The sequence below is a fragment of the Semicossyphus pulcher genome, unplaced genomic scaffold, assembly GCF_022749685.1.
Source record: "Semicossyphus pulcher isolate SPU_LCO1_2020_fin unplaced genomic scaffold, fSemPul1.0.p SCAF_17, whole genome shotgun sequence".
In the NCBI taxonomy this organism is placed as follows: Eukaryota; Metazoa; Chordata; class Actinopteri; order Labriformes; family Labridae; genus Semicossyphus; species Semicossyphus pulcher.
The window spans coordinates 20,862,036-20,888,893 of NW_027211681.1; the positions used below are offsets into that span (position 1 = coordinate 20,862,036).

The window sequence follows — 26,858 nt, forward strand, 5'->3', positions numbered from 1 at the left end:
AGGGTATTAGACCAGCTGCTGTGTGCGCATGTGTGCGTGTGTGTGTGTGCTTCCTCACCAGCAGTGACGGTATCCTTCTCCTTGGCGTTGAGTTCCTCCACCTCTGCTCTCCTGCGCAGCTCAAATCTGCGAGCGTGTCCTTCTCGGGGTTTCCACAGCTCTTGGAGCAACAGTGGCTTCTCATTGTCCCCCAGCGCACGCAAACACTCAGTTCTCCACCCCCCACCTCCTATCCCGCCTCCCCCCTCCAAACGTCCGATAACGTCACACAGGACGTAAGAGTGGGCAGCATTCTTGTTGAGCGAGTAACGGTCGAGCGCCTCTTTCACCAGTTCCTGCGCACTGGAGCGCGGCGTGGCCAGGACGCTCTTGTAGTTGGCACCAGCACAAATCTCGTCTCCAAAAATCTTCAGTACCCCGGGGGCCGAGCTCTGCGTGGAGAGCTCTGCCGGGTCGTCCGTCGGCCGCTCTGGGGGCTCAGTTGTCGAGTGCCGGTCCCCACGAGTGTTTGTGCCGGCTTCTACTGGGACACGGTCTCTGTAGCTCAGAGTGCGGTACAGGACCTGGTGAACAGACAGATAATACTGAATTCATTGTAAGTTCACTTCACAAGCGTAATGTACAGCATACATAGCATGCATTATACTGTATATTAAAAGGTTGGTTCATCAAAATCACTCTCAGATCACCAACTCTCAGATGTACGTCGCTTTGGCATGAAATTGTAAATTGGATTATTCAGCGTTGGTTTTGCATAATCTTCTTGAGAAAAATGAACGGTGCAGACGTGGAGCTGTCTCAGTGTTGCGCGTGGAGTGTTGTTGAATGTTTCCATTTAGCGATCCATCACTTATCATAAGGCGGTGTAATCTATAAGGTAACCAGGACACTTCTTGCTTGAACAAGTTTGTAGTGTTGAAAGACTTTGCCTTGGCTCCTCCTCGCATCGCCGAAGCCGGCGTGTTGGCCGATATCCGATAGTTCATTTTTAAGCCAATATCGGCCGATACCGATAACGTGCCAATAATATCGTGCAGCCCTAGTTTCCATAATATTGCATTTCCTTTTATTTGTTGTCTCTTCTACAAATCGCTGATCCGATACCGTGCGCTGCAGGCGTAGGTATACAGGGCCGCTGCGCGGCGAAGACATAGTGCTGAGGGAAGGGGCTGTCTGACTTCAATGTGAAGTGGTGACAAAAAACTAAAATACAGCGTACACTTAAACTGAACTGTTTGTTTATATGGGAGACTCTTTTAAGTGGCTAAAGTACGTGTTACTCCTGACCCAGTCTGGAGCTTCTCCTAACGGGCCGTGCTGACTGACTCACTGCAGGTTAACAGAAATGTATTTGTGGGGCTGGAAGCATTGGAAAATCACATTCAAACAGGACCAAGAGTCTAGAGCCAAACTAAAGCTGTACTCACCCATAGACTAGCTCAAAGCAAAATATTAACAATGTGTGAAATGTTAACATGCAGATGCTTTGCAGAAGTAATGTCTACCATAATCGTCATATCAGCTTGTGCGAGAATGCTAACATTTGTAAGCACTGGTCAAGTTTTGACTTTATGGTGGTGGTGATACATTAAACAGTCACAGGATTGTGTGAAGCAAATTTGAAGGGAATCCATCCAATACTTATTAAGACACAAAATCACAAATGTGAAGTCAGAGGATCAACAAAGAAGGATGTTTTATCCCTTGGACATTTTGTGCAAATCCATCCAGAGGATATTGAGATCAGTAGAGTCGCACTGCTAGCATGGCTAAAATCTCAACAACGATGCATCTTTCCATCTTTCCACACTCGATAATCCAGTTTAAATTTACAGATCAGAACCAACGCTTTAAGTATTAAAGTGCACAATCTGTTATAAAACACATTTAGGTATGATAAATGATAAATGAGCTGCACTTATATAGTAACAGTCTTCTGACTACACTGCATGTCACATTCACCCTTACACACACACATTCACACACTGATGGCAAAGGTTGCTTTGCCAATCTCCACTCAGGATCTAAGCACAATCATAGCATTCTGGGGTTGAGTGTCTTGCCCAAGGACACTTCGACATATAACAGTCCGGGATCGAACTGCCAACCTTCAAATTGGACTGAATCTACCACTGAGTCACAGCCACAGCCAAATCACTAAGAGAGTCTCTTGGGATTGACTTGGTTTGAACCAGATGGCCGTGTGTGTGTGTGTGTGTGTGTGTGTGTACCTGTGTGAAGGTCCTGCTCTGGCGTTTCAGGCGGCTCTTGGAGGGGAGGGACATGCTGGCCCCAGAGGAAGAACCGTAGAACATGATGCCGCTGGTGCTGGCTTCACAAACTCCACAACTGGTGAACAAGGAAATAGATTTGAAAAGCTTAATGTAAATCGACACCTGTGAAAAAAGTCCATGCATACATGTTGGTGATGGACACACAGATTCATGTTACACTTACTTGTGGAACATTTGCAGATCTGGAAGGTAAAGAAAATCTCCACTAAATCATGTAAAATGTGTCCAACGATAAACAGATGATGCCAAATAACAAAAAACTTGTGTGTGTGTATCTGTCAAGTACCTGATGTTCGATATCGTCACTCCAATGTGCAGCAGAGCCAGGTCAAAGTTTACAGTTGAGCGTCAGATGCTTTGCATTATATTTCACTGTCACCTTTTACGCTGAAGAAGCAGAAAAAGACGATGTTATTGTCAGCTTACAGCATCGCTGGAGAGTCCCTGCTGAGTTCTGGTTCAAGGAGAATCACTGCTTTTTCCAGACTGTCGTAGGGTTTAACATAATATTGCTACGACTTTTAGCTTTTTACTGATTTATTGACAGAGCTCAGCTGTTTTAACGCCAAAGTCAAAGTTTCAAACCAACATATTATTGCCTGCCAAAGACATGTTATGAGTTTGGGACCATCTGCAGAGTTCTGAACCTTGTACAGCGTCCAACAGGGTAAAGTCTTGAATTAAAACTGGACCTTTGAATAGAAACCAACTGTGCTGCTTTTTTTTAAAGATATAGCTGTGTCTGATTACAGATACATTATACCTTCAAGAGCTCGAGCTGTACAATACCCATACCTGTATCAGGAATGCATCTAATGAAGCCTCAAATGCAGCATCAGGTATTGGTGTGTATACTTGTTTTTTTCTTTTCCTAAACAGGAACCTAAACAGCAACGACAAAAATAATGGCTGTCACTGGGCGCTGGTTTGGCTCAGTTGGTAGAGCGGGCGCCCCATGTACATAGGCTACAGTCCTCGTCGCACTGATTGCAGGTTCAACTCTCGGTCTGCCGATCATTTGGTGCGTGTCATCCCCCACTCTCTACTCCCAACATTTCCTGTCTATCTTCAGCTGTCCTATAAATAAAGGCAAAAGCCAAAAAAATAATCTTAAAAAAAAATAAAAAAAAATAATGGCTGTCACTAACAACTACTGTTTTAGAAAAGCAGAAAGTTCGGGTAAATCATCAAGTGCGATAGCGAACAACAACAGCGTGGTGCTAGCTCAGAGTGTAACGTTAGTCAGAGGTAGCAAAATGTCAGCATTTGAAGTTGATATTATTAAAACAGGTGAAAACACAAAACAAAGTCATTTAATGTTAATAATGGGTTTTTCCAATGCTTTAGGGGGAGCCTCAAGCCTTGCTGCCGATTCCGCTATCGCTAACGTTAGCCTAGCTTGTTTCGAGGTGCTCAGCTATTTTTAAGGTTTGGCTTCCATTACCTGAGACAGAACAAACAACTATCACATTCATACAGGGTTAGTAGAATACAGCTATTAAAATGTAATAATAGTATGTATATTTGGAAGGGAATTTGCCAAGGAAAAACTGGTGTTTTGTAATATGCTCGAATAAAACAGCTTAGCCACAAACGCTACTTAGTGCAGCCTATAATGTATACAATCTGTAAGGATGCACACTGTGAATTGTAATCAGCTGATACTGGTCATTTACCTGCAGAACTGCCTTAAATCTGCACTCCTTCTATCTGCCAGCACGGGGTGCCTCCATTGGTCACAAAAAGATGAGCCCTTTACAGTTGAGTTATCAAGCAGTAAACATTTTTCTAGTGGGTTCATTGTCTCAATAGCTAGATTCAAGTCCTTCTTAATACACCATGATATCTGTTTTGGAAATGATGGTCGCATCAAGAGTGAAATATACAATAGACCATGATATGCTTTACGACCATGGTTCTCAATTGGTGGGTTGGGACCCAAAAGTGGGTCGCAGAGCTGTTTTCAGTGGGTCATGGAAGTGCGCTTTTATTTTGTGAGATATGGGTTTCCTATGACTTGTGTGCAGTGGAAGAGTAGTTTATTCACACTCCATGTATCCACTGATTGGGTAATCCCAGCTACAGTTACATTCTTGATTTTTGAAGAGCCCGACAATAGTTGCATTTATGTTGCACTTTTTTAGTTTATTTCTGTTTTAAAAAGGCTGCTTATTGTATAAATTGTAGAGGAAATATTTCCTGCTACCTGCTGGTCTTTTTGGTTGACTATCATGCTGCTGTGTTTTGTGAAGCTGACATACTGTGATGTTTCGTTCCGTCTCAGGTCCAAACGTCCAAACAAATTTGGGTTGTGATTTGTTTTTAAGGAGGTGGTGGTGGGTCCTGAGGTTAGACCAGTTGAGAAGCACTGCTTTAGGACATTACTACATTGTGATTGACAAGTCTGCAGAGGCAACCTAGCCTCCTCGTCATTCATTAATTCATAATAATGAACACCCCATTGGGCCTTATCCCTTTCTTACAGCACTTACAACCTTCTATTCAGACTTAGAGTACACTGGATGCATTTAACCAGCGTCTTATCTTATCTTTTAGTTGTTCTGTACTCATCCCTACATTTCATAACATTGGTTTATCATCAACAACAATGGGAAAAATGACATTCACTTCCAGCGTTAAGCATACCACAAAGCAGGATTGGTTCTTTAAAATTATTTGGAGAAAGGAGAGCTGATTTTAACATTTTAGATGGCACTGACAAACTTCTTCATGACCACTCTCTTTTAGACAAATTGTTAAATTAATATGGAGAAAACAAGTTAAGAAACAAAAACAAAGTAGGGCACTGGTTTGGCTCAGTTGGTAGAGCAGGCACTCCATAGTCCTCAACGCATGGGCAGCAGCCTTGACTCAGACTCGCAGCCTTTCTTTGATGCATGTCTAACCCCTCTCCCCTCTCTCCTCCACAATTCCTGTCCATCTTCACTGTCCTTTCAAACTAAGGCAAAAGGGCAACAAAACTCTTAAAAAACAAAACAAGTAGTTTAAAAAAGCCGATTAAAAGTTTCCAAAGCCTAAAGCAACTGCTTCAGATTGCTTATTAGTCTGTACAAAAAATACCTGCACACTTAAATTCTGTATTTTATATCAATCAGTTGTGTTTATTTTGTCAAAATATCATATATGATATAATTACAGTGAAATGTAATCCTGTTAATTCCATCATTTTGTGCTTTCAAGATAAACTTGAGTAATCTACATTTTTAATAAAACAGAAAACCAACAAAGCCTCACATCTGAACAGTTTGAACTAACAAATTTATAAATGTCTAATATTTTAGATTTTTGCATTTTCTATCTTCTGATTGTGTGTCACCCTGCAGTCTTGAGAAAATCTTCAACTTGATTAAACTAATTTGACAAAGCATGAATGAAAAAGTATACCACACTGTCTGGCTGCATCCAGGTCACGCATTTGATCTCAATAAACAGGTCTGCTTCATGCCGCTGTCTCTGCAGCAGGCGAGTCACGCTTCACTCCTGGTTGAACTATTTGACTGGTGAACACTTTTCATGCAGGTACATCAAGAACCATCAGCTGAACATTAAAGCAGTAGATTTGTCAGCAGCACTTCATGCAAAATGCAACTTCTGCAGCTGTCCACTTATACAGTATATATCATTTCTTTTCAGCAAATATTGGCAGGCAGCCTAAAAGGTGTTGTTGTAGCTGACTCTGCAGCCACTGGTGGGATAACGTGACTATTTTAAATGCCTGCTAATCCACAGTAATCTGGCTACTTGGCCGCAGTTAACTCAATCCTGGGGCCATCCAACTGCACACACAGACACTCACATAGAGAAAGAAACTGAGATAGAGAGAGGCCTGAATTTTGCATTGCTAGGTTGTGTTTTGTGACTCAGGAGGTAGTGTTACAATTGGTAATCATGTCACACAGTCTGCAACTTCTCCAGCACATTTTTACCTGCTGTCTGTCCTTGCCTTAGACTACGAGAAGGTCAGGTATAAAGACTGCGCTCAATACAATTGCCAGCCATGACACCCAGGCTGTGTTATACTGGACAGAACTTGTGACTGCCGTGGGTTTAATCGGTGTCAGTTCGTCTGTTTACGGCTATGGGCTCACTGGTCGTCAGTAGCAACCGCCGAAGCAACAAAAGGCAGGAGAAAATCCTCAGAAATTAATCCGCTGATGAGTCGCGAGGCGCGGCTCTAAAAAGCTAACTGCCCGGCCTTTAACGGTCCGCAGGTGTGCCTAAAAAATGTTTCGACCTCGTGACAAACAATGATGAGGGCAATTAGCGTAACACGTGAACAACACTCAACAACAATTAAATAAATTAGCAGCTCATAACTACGGTTGTGGTATGAAGCTGTGGTTCGTCTGCTCGTGAATAAAATAGGTCCCTGAAAAGTTGAGGTGTGATTCCAGCAGTGACAAGCCCAGTCCCCTGAGGGCTCCGCTGGGTGTCTGTTGTACTCACGCTGCCTGCAATGCGCGGCTCCATAGTGCTGGGGAATCCTTCTTGGCTTCTCTCTCATTCCGTCTCCCCTGCAAAATAGAAAATCCCAGGAAAATTGTGAGGGGAAAAATAACCCAGCTGCTCTATTCCGAGCGACACCCAGCCGTCCGGGGCTCCCACCCACATCCCCAAAACAGCCCGTTAACTTGGACGACAGCCAACCGCTGAGGGCTCCTGTTTCTGTGCGCACATCTCCGCCGAGTGTCCAGCAATGCCCGCTGCCTCCGGCAACCGCATTCCCACATCCACAGCGGTTCACTGCCGACTGCCGAGCCTCAACGGAAACACCCGAGCTCTTCGCGATGTCTCACCTCGGCGCACCTGCTCTGGCACCCGAGTGTATGGAGACACTGCCGCCTGGCGGACACCGGCGGTAACAGCACAACATGAAGGCAGTGGCTTAATGGTGAGGCATATTTTTTATTTAATTTGAAAATGGGGAAATTATATATGGAATAACTGGCAATGAGAGAGTGAAATAATCATCCAATCAGGTCATTACTGTGTTTTTTTCCTTCTTGATTATTTTATTTATAATTTCATAATTTAATGGCTTCATTACTTACACTTATTTTATCTGATAATTACTTGTCATTCTGTTAGTTTCGTCAACATTTTAGTTTTGTCAACATTTTATATTTTACTCTATTTCTTAAATAATAAATTGGTAAGTTTATTACAAATTATTTGGTTTATTTCCAGCAAAGTATATTTCAAAATCCAAAACTTGATGTCTGATTCTCTTTGAATAAAAACCCTCTGCCTGACCTTACTTTAGTGTCCTTAATAGAAAAGTTTGATTGGAAAAAAAAGGCTGAAAACAAGTAAAAATATATATATATTTCAATACCTTTAGAAGTCAAAATACTTTGAGGCTTCTGAAGATCATACTCCTTATACAACCAATACAAAGATCATAATTATTTTACTAACTTGTGAGCAGAAACTGCTGCAGTTTTATCTTCAACAGCTGCTGTAGACAAAAAGTTATTTTGAGGTGCTACAATATAAAATGTCAACTCCAGAAATATACTGCATGAAAAACTTTTTTATTACAAGAGAAATAGAAAAGATAAAAGCATTGTTGGCATCATATAGGCTTGTCACAGCACAAAAGCACCACAGACACAAAATAAAACAATTTGAAATATAGAGAGAAAGAATATATGAGATAATATAATCAGTCTTGTACGATCAGAAAGAAAACACCAGCAGCACTGAGAACAGAGTCAGCAGCTCCACAATCACAGAGCGTCTATAAACAATGTACAGAGGGTCCATGAAGGCATCATGGACAGTTTATAAAACTCTATACAAAGTCAGGTGGGCACTGTATGTCTGAATGAGACAGATATAATAACCAAGACAAGACAGACACACGTAAAATATTCAAATACTTCATCTTATCGTCTCCTTAAACCTGCAGGTGGAGCGAGACTAAATACTGGCAATGATAGGCTATAATCCCCCCAGAGTGCTCCAAAACAGTAAACACTCGAGCACTTTGTGTTTCGCAGAGGCTCAAGTAAACACTTCGAGTACAAATACTAGAAGTTACTCTTAAATTTGAGAATATATCTGGAGTTTGATTACAAATTGACATATCTACAATGTGACAGATGGAATCCCTTCTTCACTTTGACAGTAAATTTTTTCTTATATTTAACTCCACAATGACCAAAAAACTAAGTGGTGAGCAGTGATTATAACAAATATTTGTGTTACTTCCAGGTGACTTTTAATCCTGGTCTCTTTGTGAGTCAGACATCTCAAAACGTCATGAAAAAACTGGTTGAATTTGGTGTTTTTCTGTCATTAGATGATTTACTTTTTGAACCCTACAGTAAAATGATGCATTCATAAGCTGGTTGGTAAGTTATAACTGCAAAAATGTTGCGTTATTGAAGAGTGATCATCGTGAAGTTTTGAAATAAAAGTGTATTTGAGACCCCAAGACCAACAAAGGAGACAGCTCCTGCACACTTGCTCCTTTCATAAAAATGTCAGTCCCATCTCTTTGCTCACTTTTCATTTCATTTTTCTCCTAGATGTCTTTTGAAAAAGTGTAATGTTTTGCCATAGGCTAAGGCTAATTGATCTCACAAGTGTTTATCACAGTGTATTTTTGAGGAAAATCTGAATTTAAATTTTGTGGTTTCTGCAGCAAATTTAGTTTCATACTTCCTAAACATAACATATAAACGCCCCTTGTGCTATCGCATCTCTTGTGGTGTTAAATAAATCTCTATCTGCCTTAAAGTGTCTCCTTATCTCATACATAAGTAAAGCTTGCAGACAGCTTTTGGGACTCCTTGCCTTACTTGGGAATGTTAGTAAGCAAGTAAAGCTGTATGGAGCAGTGCCAGCATTGAAGAAAGCAGCTATTTGATCATTTTAGTTGCTGCAGACAGCGCTCAAACAGCCGGAGCAGCTTTAGTGGTCCTTGAATGTGGCTTCACAGGCTTTTAAGCCCAAATGATCCAAATCCTGAGAGACAGACGGCAGAGAAAAGATGTCCAACAGGAGCAGAGATTTTTACCTTTTTTTCCACACCTATGAATATACTGAGACGGTACAACCTTTTGGTCCTCTAGCCATATTTATCACTCTATGAAAGCTTGTCCGATATATCGTGTGCCACATAAAGTTTAACACTGAGAGTACATAATACTTTAAATATACTTTTAATGTGTTCAAGGTACATGCGTCACGTGTAAACATAGACTCAGCCGATTGGAGGCTTTGGATTCATGGGAGTCAGATAGTATAGCACACACACACACACACACACACACACACACACAAGCGAACACGCACATACATACACACACACCTGAGATGGCTTAATATTGGGCCGGATTGTTCAACAATACTATAGCTTCAGTTTCCTTTCAAGTGTGAGATGTTTATGGTAGTAGTGTGCTATCAGTAACGGCAGTAAGTCTGGCAGTGCTGGATCAGACAGTGGTTCTCCCCTCTGCTTTGATAAACTCTATCTAATGGGTCCAATTCACCGTATTCACACGGCGGCCATTTTCCTCTTAAGCCATGCTCAGGTTGGGAAGCTCAAATGCGGTCATAATGTTGTGCATCTGTGTTCCTTTTTCTTTTTTTAGAACATATAAACGTATGATCTCGCTTGCTAAATTTAATTTATCTTGATTTATCAGCAACTGAAAAGACAAAGATTGAGAAAATCATGAGGGGCATGGGGCCATATTCCAAGTTAAACCATTATTTATAACGCATTTGCTACCGTCAGACAACAGCTAACATTAGCATTCAACCAATTACTAGCAAAAGTTACTGTTTAGACTTAGACTTAGACTCAACTTTATTGATCCCTTTGGGATGACTCCCTCTGGGAATTTGATAGTCTCTAACCATGTGAGAGGAGAGGCATAACTTACTAGCTAACGGTCATGTCAGCTAGCTAACAGTCAAGATAGCTAGCTAACATAATTTTAGCTAGCAATTGGTTTTTATGTTAACATTTGCTGTTGTGACTTAGCTTTCTGTACAAATGCTGTTTTAACACTGAGAAGTGTTAAAATTATAACAATTTGACAGATTTCTTACTACTTTATATTATACAGTATATCTTACTCCCTCTACTTATGACAGTATAAAAGCTTTGGAGCATGATGTCAGTGGAAAATAGCTGCCATTTGAATATGGTGAATTCATTTGGTTGAAGAAGATGATAATCAGCTGACACTAAAAGTACATCAGAAGAAAATATAGATAAAATCAACATATAGTGTATGTCATTGATAAATATATACGGTATAAATCTTACTGAGGACATTTTCACTTACTAAACCTATAACCAACAACAGTAAACTATTAGAATTCAGTATTTATGCTTGATAATCGACCGTGTCGAGCCTGCTAAATGTGGAAGCACACAGGTAAAGTCTCCAAGACTAAAACCATGAACATCTGCATGTTCAACACAAGAAAAGATCTTACTACAGTCATGCTTGATTTGGAAATCACAGTAAATCACCAACTAAAGCATCTGCTGTTAAGCCGTAAAGTGTCTTACACTGTAATTAGCACAACTAATAATAATAACAGTAATAAAACTATCTAGCGCTCTGAATTGGAATAGTAAATTACTGATGTTGCAACCTCCTAAATATAGTTAAACTCAAACAAACACTTTCTATTTATGATGATAATGATAGTTAAAATAATGTCCTTAAAGTGATTAAAGTATTGATATTAAGGTCAGCTGATTTTAAACATTGTCCTCTTCTGGACAATAAGACAATGCCTTCAGTTCAGCTTCTGGACACTGAATTTGGACGTACATCACATATAGAGATATCTCCAAGAATACTCATTTAACCCCTGATCATTGGAATGAACCAAAATCCCTGCAAAAAAAATCACTTAAATGTGAACCAAACACGACTGGTAAAACTAAAAACAAACACTGGCTGCCTCCTTTTGAAGTCCAGAGTTTCAGGCAGAGAGGTTGTCTCATCAAAGTCAGACACAGACACAATTAGAAAAAACAACGTACTCATTCTTCCCAGTGTCATACAATCCATTGCATGCCGGGAAATAGCATAAAGGTGCATTCAAATGTCCTCATAAAGTCAGGAATAATCACATAAATACATTATGTTGACCAGGTATGTCAAACAAAAGGATTGCAGGGTGATGTAATTAATAAACAGTACTATGTTAGCATTGTCGCATTAGCATTTAGCTTAAAGCCTTGCTGTGCCTGTAGACTGTATATAAGAAGTGTACCTAGCCTCTGGTTATTTAAACTTGCATTGTTTGTAATGGCTGTCAGGGGGAGAAAGGGCAGAAAATAAAGCATGATATCAAATTTTAAAATGTTGGTCCCATTCAGAGTGAAATTTACAATAAATAAGGATATGCATGGCTACCTGTGATTGACAAGTCGCTACCACAACTTGTTAAACCAGGATAAAGATATAACAATGCGTATCCACCATAGGGTCCAAACTGGGTCAACTCTGTTTCCAAAAATCAAGATGGCGACGGACAAAATGCCAAACTCAAGGCCTCAAAATGGATTTTCAAAAACTAATCGGTGACCTCACAGTGGCTATGTCCACTTCTTGTATGCAGTCAATGCTGCAGTCCATTTTCCGACTAATTCATCACAACTTCCTGCTAATGAACATGGATTTGTCTGACTTAATGAGTTGTGTAAGATCACCTGAATGCACCTGTAGTTTTCATTACTGTGAGGATATACTGTCTCATTTGGGAAGGAGGTACCAACTATTTGCATTCCAGAGTAGGCAGACAGCTCACATCATCCCCGTAAAGTTGCTCGAATACAGGAGCTACTTCCTGTGAGGTCAGCGCTGATGTCATCTGGAGGTCTGGACCTGATTGGGTGGCTGAGCATAGAGGTACTTCCAGATGGCGTAGTAGTGTATGGCTGCACCAAAACCGACAAACAGATGCCAGATGGCGTGAGCGAATGGGACAATGCCATCACTTTTGAAAAAGACCATCCCGAGACAGTAACAGGCTCCGCCCACCAGCAGCTCACACAACCCTGACTGCTCCGGCTGGAAAGAAGCAGAAATTTAATAAAGTTTCAAAGACATTACATCCAGGAAATGACAAAACCAAATCAAAGACTGAGTGAAACCAAATAATGATGCTCACCATGGAGAGGATGACCAAGGCAGGAAAAACTCCCATCACTGTGTAGCAGATCAACTCCATGATCTTATACCTGATACAGAGAGGAAGTTTGATGCATTAGATTATTCTTAAAGAGGGGGTATTACGCTATTTCACAATTTAAGAAATATGGATAATGTTACAATGTTGAATGTCCAGACTAAAAGTTTCAAATCTCTAGGTAAAAGTATGTTGGAGTAATCCCCAGGCTTCTCAGCTCAATCTGCAGGCTGCTGTGAACGCCATGTTCCCTGTTTTTTCTACACGGTGCACTTTGTGACGTCACAAAGCGCAGCCTCAGCAGGCTCTGGAGAGCTGGCCAATCAGAAGAAAGCGGGCTTGTAGGGCTGGGGTTTTCTTAAAGGGACAGAGCTGACTGAGCCTGCACAGAGTTTTTTTAAACTGTAAATTATGCTAAGCTACTCCACAGGGGGACCAAATCGTGGCATCTCAACAGTCCAATTCTACCCGGGGATACTCTCAGTGAACTCTCACATGTTTTTATGTGAGCTGTGATGCTGCACCTCCTTTTCTCTTTCCTCCTCTTCACTGTTTCTATGTTCGGCTCTGTGTAGGAGGCTTCTCACCAGTGGTCTTTTGTGTTTTTAATGGTGGGTAATATTAAAGCTACCTAGGTTTTTGGACTCCTGTTTTGATTGCCTTTGTCTTTGTCTGTGTGTTCAAACTAGATAGAAATAAAGTTCTCAGATTTGTTCGTCTGCCCCACTAAATTAATACGTGTAAAGCTACCAGTGGCTGAGAGAGGCCTTTATTGTGAAAACTTGTGATGACAATGACTTTTGCGGCCAGCTAACAGTACCAAAAATGTTTTCAGTATAATCTCAAAACAATAGATTTAGGAATTCCCTGTATTTTTTGTCCTCTTTGAAACTCTGCATGAATGAAATCCAGTGTTTAACAAAGCGTGTTAAAGTGGAGTCGCTCAGAAAACAAGGACTGTTGTTGTATCTTGTTAAAGATTCAAAAGATAGAGTGTGAATTGCTGTTGAAATCTAAAATGGGTGTCTGCTTAGTTTACACACTTAGAGGTTTAAATATTTCAAATACCAGGGTAAAAAGGGCACTGGTTTCAGATCAGAGGGCTACACGTTTTGGCTATTTGGAGGGAAAAACTCAGATTGGTGCATCCCTATACTTACTGATGATACCTGAAGACCATGAGATGCATTTGTAAGCTCAGAAAAAGTTCCTTCGAGTTGAGAATCATTAAATTAGATTAAATAAATACAGAGTTGGCCCATCACTGATAAAAATGTTTGAACTGACCTCTCATGGAAGAAGAACACGTATGTTGTTCCAAAAGAGGCCATGACCCAAACCAACCAGCGCATGTGACACGTCCAGGGACCCAGCTCCCGCAGGTTCAGCCTGGTGAAGCACAGACAGGAACAAATAACTAAAAAGAACTGTATATAAACACTCACTGCTCATATAAACACACACACTGAGCAGGTTAGCTTGTTTACCACGGGGCGTAGGAGGCAGCGATGAAGAAATAGATCACCATCCTGTCACACATGTGGAAACATTGCTCCACAGACCTGCAGAGAGAGAGAAAACAGACTCATTATAATTAACTGACACTGTTTATACAAGCAGCAACTGTGTGTTTTAGATCACTTAAACTAATCTGGAGTGTGGGGATTTATGTTTGTTCCAGTGTGAGTCTGTAACTTTAGTGCTCAGGCTCTGCAGTTAATTAAGAGGCCATGCACTCCTCTTTTTTCCTATAACCATGTTTATCATCTGCAGTATGACAAAAAAGTCAAAATATTGTGTGTGCATATGTGTGTGTGTGTGTGTATGTGTACCGTAGGTGGCTCTTCTTCCAGGCCACAGTGTGGAACAGGGTGGAGATGATAAAGAGCGAGCTGAGCCCCGCCCCGTACACCCAGGCCGACAGCCGCTCCCATCGGTCCTCCGACTGGAAGTGCAACAGTGAGCTGCCCAGCAGGCTGGGGATTATCCATAACTAAATGAATCCATGACATTAATGAAACATGAGACGCAGATAGGAGAAAAAAACACAGAGAGGCATGCAGGATAAAGTGAAATCTAGTGCAGGATGTAGGTGTAGATTTAAAAGTGTGGAGGTGTTGCTTCTTTATCCGTTATGTAATACTGCTGCTGGATATATTCTCCTGTTTTCTCTGAGTGGCGTTTAAACTGTTTGAGGTTAATGATCACTTTCTGTGGTCTGTGTGTGTGTGTGTGTGTGTGTGTGTGTGTGTGTGTGTGTGTGTGTGTGTGTGTGCAATCACCGCATGCGTGGCACAGTTGGCAGCATGCTCATATTCTGTGGGCTGGTATCTCTTGTTAGGAGGAACACGGTTGTTCATAAACCTGTAAAGATCAGAAACAAACAGATTTCAGTGTTTAGACTTCAATGATTGTTTGATATCTTAACTTTATTTTCTTCTTCATGTCCTCAAAACATGTGGGAGTTAACCTACAAGGTCATGCAAGTCAAGTATATACAGTAAAAAAAAGGGGAGGGAAAAATACGTTAAATCATTGTTGATTCAATCGACAGAAAAATAACCTGAAACAAATTAGGTGATAAATTCATTGTTTTCAAGGGGAGGTATGTGAAGAGAATTACAATATTTAAGTGTATAGACTTTAATTAATGTTTACTATCTGAACTAAGAGACATTAGTCATGGCTACATGCAGCAACGAGACGTACTGTACACACTAAGAGAGCTGAAAATGACAACATTAGAATAAACAATATTGATTTCTGTCCTCAGAAGCAGCGTTTGTGTGAATAATCAGGATTTTATTTGAACTACACTTTTTCCTCTTCATGTCCACAGATCATGTGAAACATCTTTAATATTTCTCTCTATTTGTATCTCAACGATGCTCAGAAAATTTCCCCCCATCCTCTCCTCTCGCTTAGCAACGCTCGATCATGCTTCAACTTGTTGCCATGACTGCTGTTGCCTGGCAACAGAGGGGTAACCACGGACGGACTGATCCAGGAGGTTTCTCCCGATGATCTCTTTAATAAACAATTCACATATTCACACACACACACACACACACACGTATAAACTCAAATCTATTCCTTTGAACGATGAACGCAAACAAACAGCTCAGGAGGTAGCACTCCATCAGTGATGTCACTGTTGTCATGGAAACCTCCGAGCAGGGATTGTCTTTTTTTTTTTTTTTTTTTTTCTCTCCACACCAGAAAACTCCTCGTTTCTTTCATCTCTCTTTCCCCGTCTCCTCCATCTCCCCTCGCCCGCTCCCCGGCCACGTCTCCTCTCTGCTTCCCGATGATTAAATTAACATGCAGGAACGCAAATGGACAAAGACGTCTGTGCAGACACACAAACCACACATGGACACACATGTACGCGCACACACATACATAAAATGAGAAATCACAACCCCTCCTTGTTTTTATGCTGCATCTTGAGGAGGCAGATTTCATAAGAGACCTAGATTTAGCGATGCCTCTTTCACACACACACACACACACACACACACACACACACACACACACACACACACACACATTGTTCTCAGATTGGTGGGACGCCATCAAAGGGAACACCAGTCAAAATAAAACCTCACATATATGAATTTCTGAGCATGGGACAATAATGAATTCTTTCAAACCTTCAGATGTTTCATCTAAAGGTGGAAACACCAAAGATCAAACACATAACAGCTTCACACACATATTTAAATGCACGAAGCCGAGCGTTTTTTGTGTCGTCTCCTGAGGAAAAAAAGATCAAACCCCGCCTGCAGTTTAAGTGGAGTGATGTTACCCTTAAATGTGTCGTTTTATCTCTACCTCTGTGTTGTTGTGCAATTGAGTGAAACAGGAGAACACGATGTTTTCCTCCTACACATCAGCTGTTTCCAACCTTTTTTAATCATTTATGAAACGCAGCTGATCCAGGAGATAAACTGAAGCACTGGCAGAAGACGGTGAAAGAATCATTGAAAAAATATCTTTAAATATGTTTTTTTTACTTTCTCCTTATTTGTGCTCGTTAAGCGGCTGCTTTTAGAACGACACTCATTCAGAGTTATTAATACTAACTGACCCAGCCCAGAAACACACCGTCCTGTCCCAAATAAGAAGCTCCCTCTCCTTTTATCCAACGCTGTCTGTCTGACTGACTCTCTATTTCATGTGTGTGTGTGTTGGTGTGTGTGTATCAGTGCCAGGCCCAGCAGGCTTGGCCGGGTCATTAATGACTTTATCAAGCTGGCTGATAATTAGCAGGCCAGAGGCCAGGCGGGCAGAGACACACTAAGTGGACAGAAGGAGCAGAGCTGCGGAAACATCCCGAGAACTCGTCTCATATGACAGCCGGATGGACAGCAGGGTCGTCCCTGCTTCACTTGTCTTATTGAACCGTAAAGACCACAACCCACAGTTACTGCTGAATGTTAAATTAATATTTTAGCCTTTTTTTATGGTCAGGAAAGTCCTGCTCTTTGAGCACGTGTATCCAGTGTGTACAGTAATAAAAGGAAGGAAAAAATACCCTCAAGTAAAGTGGGAAAAAATAGCTTCTGCAACCAATTTGATGATAATTAATTTTAATCGCGTTTTTAAGAAAATATTCTCTGGTTTTAACTTTTTAAATGTTTGAATTTCCTGCTTTTCTTCTTGTTATCCAACTAACAAACGAATATACTTAGGTTTTAGACAGTTTAGACAGAGTGTGAAGTGATAGGAGAGTCAAGAGGAGGTATGTAATTATCTTTATGTTGTGTGAAAAAACCTTCCGAAACCGGAAAAATATTAGAAGAAAAACATTGCGAATGATTCATCATCAAATGTTGCAGATTCAGTTTTCTTCTGATCGAAGAATTACTTAATCAATTATTGGCTTCATCCCTGATGCAAAGATGTGAATGATGGGAAAAAAGGACAACAAAGAAACAAGTAGTTTTCATATTTAAGCAAAATAATCACCTCCCACCTTCTTGAATTATCCTGTAATGGAGTTTAAATATGGCCGCTGTTCCAGTGTCAGTTTATAGAAAGAGAACACTACCGGGGATATACACAACAGAACAGATACAAAGGTGTTATCAGTCCTGATTTTGAATAATGGATTAATCATTAAAGTAATTTTCAAGCATAAATGCCAAACAAACGTTTGTTCCAGATTCTTAGATAGGAGGGCTTGCTGTTTTTCTCTGCTTTATGTCAGTGTTAATTCTCTTTGGGATTGGGACTGATGCTCAGAAAAACAAAACGTTTAAAGATGTCACCCTCAGCACTGTGAGAACTTGTGTGGGACATGGTGTACTGTTTTCTTTCTTTTAACAGACCAAACGATCAGTTAATCGAGGAGATCAATCAGCACAAAATTAAGATAATTTTTAGTAGCATCCCTATATAAATATATACAGTAGCCTAAATACCCAGTCTCCACTCTGGGATTAATAAAGGGATGTGTATATCTCTATAGTCTGCTCTGTTTGACCTCTTCAACTCATCCAAACCCCCATTTAAGACAGCCAGACCCAGCGAGCTTTAATGTGCAAGTCTAAATACAAGTCACACAGAGAGAGAGGATGTGTCTGTATGACCTACTGTGTGTTTAAAGAAAGACTGTGCACACAGAAAGACAGGAGAGACAGCAAGATGATGATGATGATGAGGAGGAGGAGGAGGAGGGAAGTGGCAGGTGTGTGTGTGTGAGTGTGAGAGAGAGAGAATAATAACGCTTGTCAGGCAAATGAACCTTTCGCTACACGATTATTACATCATCATCTAAGATATGTTGAAATATAAATGTTGACTTTCTGATAAGCTCGTTTAAAAACCGTCCCTCCTCCTCCTCATTAAAAATCACTATCAGGCATAAATATTTCACATTTATCAGCGGTTTCAAAACATGACTCATGTTATCAGCTTGATACAAAAAAGACATTAAATGCTGACACTTACCTTACAAGATTCATTTACAGGGGAAATCAGCAACAGTTGACAGCAGACAGACAGTAAATGGCTAAAGCCTGAATCCCCTCTGACTGTTGAGCGAATAACCGCCGATGTTCGATCAGTTCAGTTGGTTTGTAACGGTCAGTTCTAATGTAACGTAACGAACACCGTCGTTTCCCCGGGAACACGTCGTCGTCGTCTTATCCTCATCTCAAGCAGCACCGGGAGACGGATTCATCCCGACCCAGCTGCCTCCAGAGGCTCCAGTCCGGAAGTGTGGGCGTCGGGGACGGTCTCTGAGGAGAGACAGCCGGTTTCTCCTGTACTGTGGTGGTCTCTCGCTCTCTCTCTATTTCTCTCTCTCTCTCTCGCTGTTTGAGCTCGAGCCGCCAGTTCACCTCATCACGACTCGGAGAGCAGGGTTGTTTTTCATCACTGAAGGCTGCCACATCGTTTTCTAAAGGGACTGATTCATGGCTGAGGGGAATCTCTGCCGGTTTGTTCCTGCGCGCTGCACTTCCGGGTTCTGCCTCTAGGTGGCGCTGAAGGCGTGTAGGTGAAAGCTAGTTGATGATATAATATAATTATGTTTTTATGTTTTAATAATTTATGCAGCTTAAAAAGAACACAATTGACAGTGGCATCCCATTACTTAAGTTGTAATAAATTAATAGTGCTGCTGTCCTGCTCTGGAGGATCTTTGTAAAGTCTAAAAATAACCCGAGATGATGTCATAGTGATGTCATCAGGGTTATCTCAGTAGGGTTTAGAGGCTACACATTTTTAAAAGAAAGCTGCAAACTTGAGGTGTGAAGCAGAGTTTAAACTATAAAACACAACAATTAAACAGTTTAGAGCTTTATATCTGTAATTTTGCAACACACTTATTGCTTGAACAGATTTATAATCACCATTTGTGCTATTGAAGGAGGTTAAAACAAGCGTGTGAGCATAAAATTGATATGAATTGATATGCAATACTTGCGTAATAAAAAGTTTCACAACATCAACCAAACATTTGCTTTCAGCCGCCATCTTTCTTCATAATATAACGTTATCTTAGCAAGTTGTACACCAAAATGATCTCCTTCTTTAAGTTATTGTTCCACTTTCGAGGGGGTGTTGAATTTCCCCAGTCTGGAACAAATGTTTTCCTTTTATTCCTGCCTATTATTATTAGGCTTTAGCCACCCGGATGCCACCAGTTGGTTTTTGGACAATTGTTTTATTCACAAACAAACGCTGTGACCATCTTGGTTTAGGGACCCAGAAGTGATATTTGGATGAGTGAGTGGACTTGCATTGCTTTGTGATGTCTGTATCCTGGCTGAAAAGATTATGTGGCTTGACTTGTCAATCACAGAAAGCAACACCCTATTTTACTCTGAAGTGGACCATTTTCCCCCAACCGTCTTTATGCTGTTTCAAAGCAAGAATTAACTGTCAGAATAAACTTCCTCATTTTTTACAACCTTAGTTAAATTACACAGAGGCACCCGTAAAGAGCAGCATTGTTAAGCTCTGTAACAGCAATCATTTATTAAATGCATATTATGACCAGCATAAGCTTTTAACAATAACAAATTCTGCAGCCTTTCATTGTGATTAACATAAAATTCCAGCTTTAAGCGTTCAGCTCAGACTGAGCTCTCTGTGATTAAACTAATCTAAGTCATTAAGTACCATTTGCAGACTGTGGTCAGTTTCTCTGTTTACAGTGCTGAGTCTAAAGAGCTCAACAAAGAGCTTCAGAGGGATTACAATCACCCACTGACCTGAGTCTGATCGTTTAACTTCAATATAAAAATACCTGACTAAAAAAGGGGCAAGAAGCTTTGTGTACTAAGGCAGCAGTTTCCTTCATATCTCCAGAAGCGAATATGTGGGCAGAGTGATGCCAACTTTACTTCATACTTCAGACTATCTTCAAGTTCTTCATTGCAGACTCCAGAGTCTGAAAAAAGTGAGTGAAAGATTCAAAAACATGTTAATATGTCTTGGAAAACTTACCACATCAGTGTAACTGTGTAATCTGTGTAAGGTGTCAGTGTGTGTGTGTTACCTTGACATCCCAGAGGCCCATTCCTCCATCCATGCCGGTGGTGCAGAACTTGGTGCACTGGTTTCTTCCTCCTTCCAGCACTGAGATTTGGCTGAAATATTGTTTAACACAAGTCAGTACTCTGCGCACAAGCATGTCAACTTGTAACAACACAGAAACTTTTAAACAGAAATGATAAATTAGATATGATAAGAAAAATTTGGGATTTCATATAATTAAGTGTCATTCTATGAAATGCTGTTTTCTATACACACTTATCAGACGTATCATTTACTCTTTACATAGAAATCAAAAAGAAATTAAACTCCCATCAGGTTTGAAAAAACTATCTACATCTTTAATCTAGTCTCAAAACGTGCATTTTCTCCCCTCTTTACCTGATGCTGTTCTTGTGCAGGCTGTTCAGGTCCTTCTCGGTGCCCTGGCTCTCTGAGGCCCGGCGGTCCAGGTTCTGGAAACGTTCCCTGGCACTGATGCCCTTCTGGGCCGCCTGCTTAGGCACGTCCAGCTTTCCACCAAATGTCAGGCTGCCTTTGGCACCATCGTATACAAACAGCACCGGGTAACAGTCATGACCCTGAAGGAACAGAAACACATGAGGATGCAGTCAGGAAGATACTCTGTATGGATATAATATCAGTGCAGTGTTAATGTAATGAACTTGTGTCTTAAGTGGTTGTAATATCAAGATACAGCAAGAAAGCTCAAAGACAAATTAATATAATATTTCAAATCATTTTGATCCTTGTTACAGGTGTTCCCATGTGTCACAATGGCATTCTTGTGCAACCACTAGGAGGCGCCAAAGTTGAATTGTAAAACAGCGAATTTAAACGAAGTAATAACACCTTTTTCCTTTCATAAATGAAAATATAAATTCATATAAAATAAAGCGAAATTGAATAAATCTAGAGGTACTGTTTTTACTGACTTACTTGGTCTGGTGTAACCATTAGCTAATGGTAGCTTTTGTTTGCTAGCCTTAGTTAGTAAACTTAAGATTGATAATATTTTATTCCAGCTATGTAGCTGTTATTACAACATAGTTCATGCTGACTTCATGGCCTGTGTTACTGCTCAGTAACATTTTAGTAGCTGATGTTACAAAGAAAAACATGTACATTTCTTTTTAAAAACAATCAAAGAAATAAAAATGACATTTATAAAGTTGTTTTTTTATATATCTATCTATGCTGATTTTGTTCTGTACGTGTAAGTGGTGGTTTTTAAACAAAAAATCTCATCCTGCTTTCTTTAACAGTCATTTGTAAACAAAGGCAGCGTGCAGTTAATTGTTTCGTCTGACACCTACCCCCCGCCAGCAGTTTCAGGCATTAAAAAAAAAAATATATATTTATATAGAAATATATAGAAATAATCAATCTTGTCGCTGATGGTCTGGTTTGCTTTTGTAGGTCATGAAGAGACATCAGAATTAATTTCAGTCTGCTTCATAAGCAGAAAAAAACTCCTCACAGGAGCTTTAATATGAATAACAAACTCATTCTCACATTAGAGATATAAAGAAAGACATAACTTGGTAACACTAAATTTAACTGTTAGAGTTTGTATGAAGACTCAGTGCTGACATGTGTTGTTTGTTTAAAGTGCAGACTCTTCCAAAAAAGTGTTGTAGTTAATTGTAACATGTAATAGATTTTAGTGAGTCGGACAGAAACAAAATAAAGAGTAAACGGAGGGATAAAATAACAAATGAACACGTTCAGAATAAACAATGAAATGAATTGAATACTCACAGCTGCTATGATGCTGTTCTCAGTGATGAAGGTGACACACAGCAGAGGCAGCGTCTCAGAGCTCAGACTGTTCACCCTGTGGAGTCACAACAAAGGTCAGAGTGCACATCCACAACACGCACATAAAAAAAACTCACATACACAGGTACGCTGCCCCGCCCTCTCTTACGTGCCGGTCTTGCCTCCCTCTGCCACAGACACCGTTGAGTCGTGGGAGGTCCAGGCCAGGCGGTTGCCAGAGTGCGAGAAACACACGCTGTGCACCCAACCACCGCCTCCACCTGAAGTCTGATCTGCAGCTCCAGTACCTCCAGATTCGAACAGCATCTCCCCGAACGGCATCTTGCTGCCCCAAGGAGTGGGGCCGGGCTTCTCCTCCACCTCCTTAATGTAGGCGGAGAACACCCTGTGAGGGCGAGAGGGGTCAGGGTGAGAATGAGACACAAGGAGGAGAGAAGGTGAGCTCTACTAGGAGGTCCAGACAAACTATGTCAGTTTGCTTTGTTCTACTTAAAGTGAAGTGGTGATAATAACATTCTTTGTGGATGTAGGCTGAGTAACCTCTAATCTCTAAGTGTCCCAAGTTCTTTTACAAATGACAATAAAGATCTTGATTCATGAACCTTTTTATTTAGAAATACCTGCATTTGAAGTCACAGGATCCAGCAGCCAGCAGGACATTGTTGGGATGCCAGTCCAGACTGAGGATGGTGGAGCGGATCGGCTTCTTGATGTGCTTACACACCCACCTGCAGGCAACAACACAGCATGCTCAAATCTCCTAATGTGTGCTTAATGATACTCCCATGCAGCCTTAAGTGTAAATCAGTGGCAGGATGGTATCCTCTAAAACCTCACCAGTCGTTTTCCTGCTCAAAGTAGCAGATGGAGATGAGGCGAGAGCCGCTGCCGACAGCGAACTTGTTCTCTCGAGGCGACCACGTCACGCAGCGAGCGGCGCGGTTGATCCTGAGGATGACCAAGGTGGGCTTCCATGCACCTTCCTTTAGGGTCCACACGTAGGCGTTACGGTCAGCTCCACAAGTAACTATACGGTTGCTGTCTGGAGCCCAGTCAATACCTGCAGGAGAAAGACACTCGTAATGATACTTCAACTCTATGCATCAGTATATTTAAATGCACATTTCAACATTATGGAAACTAAGCTTTAAGCTTTACTTTCTTTTTTTAAAGACTATTTTTGGCCTCTTATGCCTTTATTTAGAGGGAGGACAGTGGATAGTGTGGGAAACAGCAGCAAGAGAGTTGGGACGACACACGGCCGAGGGTGGGAGTCGAACCCAGGGCCGCTGCATCGAGGACTATAGCCTCTGTATATGGGACACACGATTTCACCACTGACCTAAACTGGCACCAGCATTTTTACTTTCACACAAATTACTGATAACACTCTTTACTTGACAAAATATTCATTTGGAAGATGCTGTTGTCTAAAAAAAATTGCAATATGTGCATTTAGTGGTAGACAGTAGCTCTTTCAAGTATGGATTTTGGGCTGGTAGCTGGAGAGGTGCCAGCTCCTTTCCTGGGCACAGTCGATGTGTCCTTGAGTAAGCCACCGAATCCCCATCTGCTCGGGGCGCATGTCCATGTGCAGCCCCCTCATTCAGACATCTCTCCATTAGTGCATGTCCATTAGTTCCTGTTTGTGCATGTGTGTATTTTGGGCCTAAGTTTGTATCAACAGAGTGAAAAAATGTAATGTCCCCTCGGGGATTAATAAAGTACGTCTTCTTCTTCTCAAATTTAAGAGGAACAAGAGCTTAATGTTGCTTAAAAGCTGGAAGTGCATACCTCCCAAACAAACAGTTCAAATTGTGCTGGAGATACATGACTTGTGATACTACGGAAGCTAAAGCCTGGAGTCCTTTCATGTGTGCGTGCTGATATGTTGAGCCTATGCAAGCACAAAGACTGGAAACGGAGAAACCACTCAGCTGTAGTGATCATGTACAAGTCTCTGCACCTGCTAGAACACTTTGACATGACACCACAACTTCTTAAACTTTGGGTTTTGTGCAGAGTAAACAACAAGATATAGTGTGTTAATTGATGACCTTTAGATAAGCTAAAAGCTGGATTGTGTTACACTTGGATATAGCCAGGCTAGCTGTTTACCTCTGTATACAGTCTTTGTGCTAAGCTAAGCTAACCAGCTTCTGGCTCCAGCTGCGTACTTACTTACCATACAGACATAGAGAGGTGTATGGACCTTCTTCTCTAACTTTTAAAGAAGAAGAAACATTTGTATTCATCTACTGAAATGTCAAACTATTCCTTTAAATCCTCCACCTTGACCGCCAGTCAGAGTTGTATAGGCATGTACAGGTTCATCAATATTTGAATCCAGGAAATGCATTCACTGAATCAAATCATGGATGCAGTTATAAAACAATTTGACAAGTAGTGTAAACTTTATAAAATGTGGTATCTTCTGTAAATCACTGTGTCTGCGATTGTGTCTCACCTGTCACCTGCCCGTTGTGCTCCTTCAGCTCGTGGATCTTGCTCCACTTAGCCCCATCCTTCTTGTAGATGTGGACCTCGTGGTTGTTGGGGCACAGGGCGATCTCTGAAGCACAAAAACAAACTTCAGCTCATTGTGCATCAGCAGAGAAGATCTCAACATATAAACAGGAAATGCATTAGTGTGAGGACAAAGTACAGATTGTAGATTGTAGTTCACGACGGGCCGATCAGTGGAGCAGAACGCAGAGCAGCTGACTGAGTGCATGAGAACAGAGAAAACTAGAGAACTACAGTATGTATCGGCCTGCAGGCGGCACATAGACACATGGTATCTTTAAATAGACAATGTGCGACCTTCCTTCCCATGGTGTTGTAGCAAACCCTGCACATGTTTTAGTCAGCAGATGAGTCAGAAGCAGTGTTTGTGTGAGTGCAGCGGTGGGGGTGCTTCAGTGTGCATTTTTGTTCAGCCTGCAAGCGGAGCCAACTAAAGTGTTCAGCTTGCAAGTTGAGTGAAACTACAACTGTATGACTCAAGGACGCGACCAAAGCCGCTTGTTACATCCGCTCTGCCCAGAAACCAAAGCTCTGATCAAAAGAGCCAAATATGGCTTTAGTTTCCTGCAGCTAACGGAGCACAAGAGCCTCTCAGAAAGGCCCCCAGACGCCTCCCTCACTGTAACAGGAAACAGGAAATACCTTCTCCCACCTGGGAGCCAATCACAAGCCTCCGACTGTTACACTACTTGCTCTATGGCGCTGACACCCGGTGAAGCAAGATGTTCCATGATGTCTTTGATTCAAACAGTTTAAAGCGTAGACGATTTATAGTCACTAAAGGGGGCCAATCAGAGAAGGCGAGCAGACTCACGGGTCCGATCTTTGTTCCAGGCATGGCAGCTAATTGGTTCCAGCAGGAAGCTATGGTACGACATGGCCAATCAGAAGTGAGAACGAGGACCAGGAAGTGGTGTGAGGAACCAGCGGCTGGTGGGCTGCGAGATATCAGTCAGGTCTAGAAAAACAGAAGTTACAAGAGTGTTGTTATAAGGAAGAAGCATAACGGCAACTAAATACACGACAAAGTTAGTAACGATGATTTAATTTACATTAAATAAATTATCAGGCTGCAATTAGAGCAGGTCCTGACTATTTTAAGGAGGTTAGGAGGTAAAACCATCAACTGACTTTAACTTTAAAAGCAGAGAAAAACACACTGATCTCACTCAGGTTGTGTTAATGAAATCCAGACTTTCAGAGGCATGAGAGGAATGATGCAGGTCAAGGCTAACACACATCCCTCCCCCCAAACAAACTTTACAGCTAGAGCACACACCCAGGAAATACAGACAAACATCTCCATCACAGTCACAACTTATTTTACAAGCACTTATTTCAAAGTTTTACATAATAAAATCCACGCTTTCTGAGCTCTGAGTGAGTGCGTTTGAGGTTTAAAGTGCCAGTTGCAAACTTTTAGCTTCTCCCTGAAATTGCATTACACTTACAAAGTGTGTGTGTGCGTCATGTCAAAGCAAACTCAGTCAACTGTTAAATATTTTCTAGGCTACTTACCCTGAGGGCCGGACAGAGATGAATATGTGAAAAGCTGCAGTGACAGAGAGAGAGAGAGGGAGAGACAAAGGGAGAGGCAGAGGAAGGTGGCAGATCAAACGGAGATGAGGGTGTTCAGCTCGCGGACTCTGGCCAGTCAACGCGAACGTCAACGACAGAGTGAGCTCAGGAAGAGAGAGGCTGAGCTGAAGAGAGGGAGGAGAGGTCAGACGGGGAGGTGGAGGAGGGTACAGTGAACACTATAAGGGGAGAAATACAGGAAGTCTATGCAGGCGTACGCTGAAGGCAGAACAGATCATGGGTGTAACTTTTTAAAGACATGAGAGAATGGGAGCAAACTTTGAATTTTTCAACAGAGCCAGAGGGGGAAAGAGGTGAAGTTTTTAAAACCAGTCAAAGGAGCAAGAGGGAGGAGGAGCGTGGACACAATACAATGTTTGCAAAAAGGAGGAGGTAGAAACCGAGGGGGAGAAAAAAAAAAAACTATGAAGCATGAAAGACACGGAAAAGAAGGGGGAGGGACGTTCGAGCACTTCTGCATAA

General features: G+C 41.4%; 3 protein-coding genes across 3 annotated transcripts in view; all 3 read right to left on the reverse strand.

Annotated features, from left to right (window-relative positions):
* Positions 1-2,315, reverse strand: part of radil (Ras association and DIL domains) — a 31,583-nt gene extending 29,268 nt beyond the window's left edge. Inside the window, exons 1-2 of the mRNA XM_069665181.1 lie at positions 2,232-2,315; positions 59-563 (exon numbers count right to left, since the gene is read on the reverse strand). Of these exons, the coding sequence (XP_069521282.1) occupies positions 59-563; positions 2,232-2,315 (589 nt within the window). The remainder of the gene's footprint in view (positions 1-58; positions 564-2,231) is intronic.
* A 5,513-nt stretch (positions 2,316-7,828) lies between these two features.
* LOC138594644 (monocyte to macrophage differentiation factor 2-like) lies at positions 7,829-18,687 on the reverse strand. Its single transcript, XM_069665814.1, has 7 exons — positions 18,438-18,687; positions 14,765-14,846; positions 14,315-14,475; positions 13,970-14,044; positions 13,770-13,871; positions 12,465-12,534; positions 7,829-12,364 (listed from the first exon to the last, which is right to left on the reverse strand). The coding sequence occupies exons 1-7, from the start codon at positions 18,449-18,451 to the stop codon at positions 12,161-12,163; spliced, it is 708 nt and encodes a 235-aa protein (XP_069521915.1). The 5' UTR covers positions 18,452-18,687; the 3' UTR covers positions 7,829-12,160.
* A 1,243-nt stretch (positions 18,688-19,930) lies between these two features.
* On the reverse strand, positions 19,931-26,490 carry arpc1b (actin related protein 2/3 complex, subunit 1B). The gene is made up of 10 exons (XM_069665954.1): positions 26,316-26,490; positions 25,612-25,755; positions 24,739-24,843; positions 23,109-23,331; positions 22,892-22,999; positions 22,420-22,656; positions 22,251-22,326; positions 20,871-21,070; positions 20,494-20,584; positions 19,931-20,385 (listed from the first exon to the last, which is right to left on the reverse strand). Exons 2-10 carry the CDS (start codon positions 25,673-25,675, stop codon positions 20,347-20,349), a joined length of 1,143 nt encoding a protein of 380 aa, XP_069522055.1. The 5' UTR covers positions 25,676-25,755; positions 26,316-26,490; the 3' UTR covers positions 19,931-20,346.
* Between the last annotated feature and the right edge of the window lie 368 nt (positions 26,491-26,858).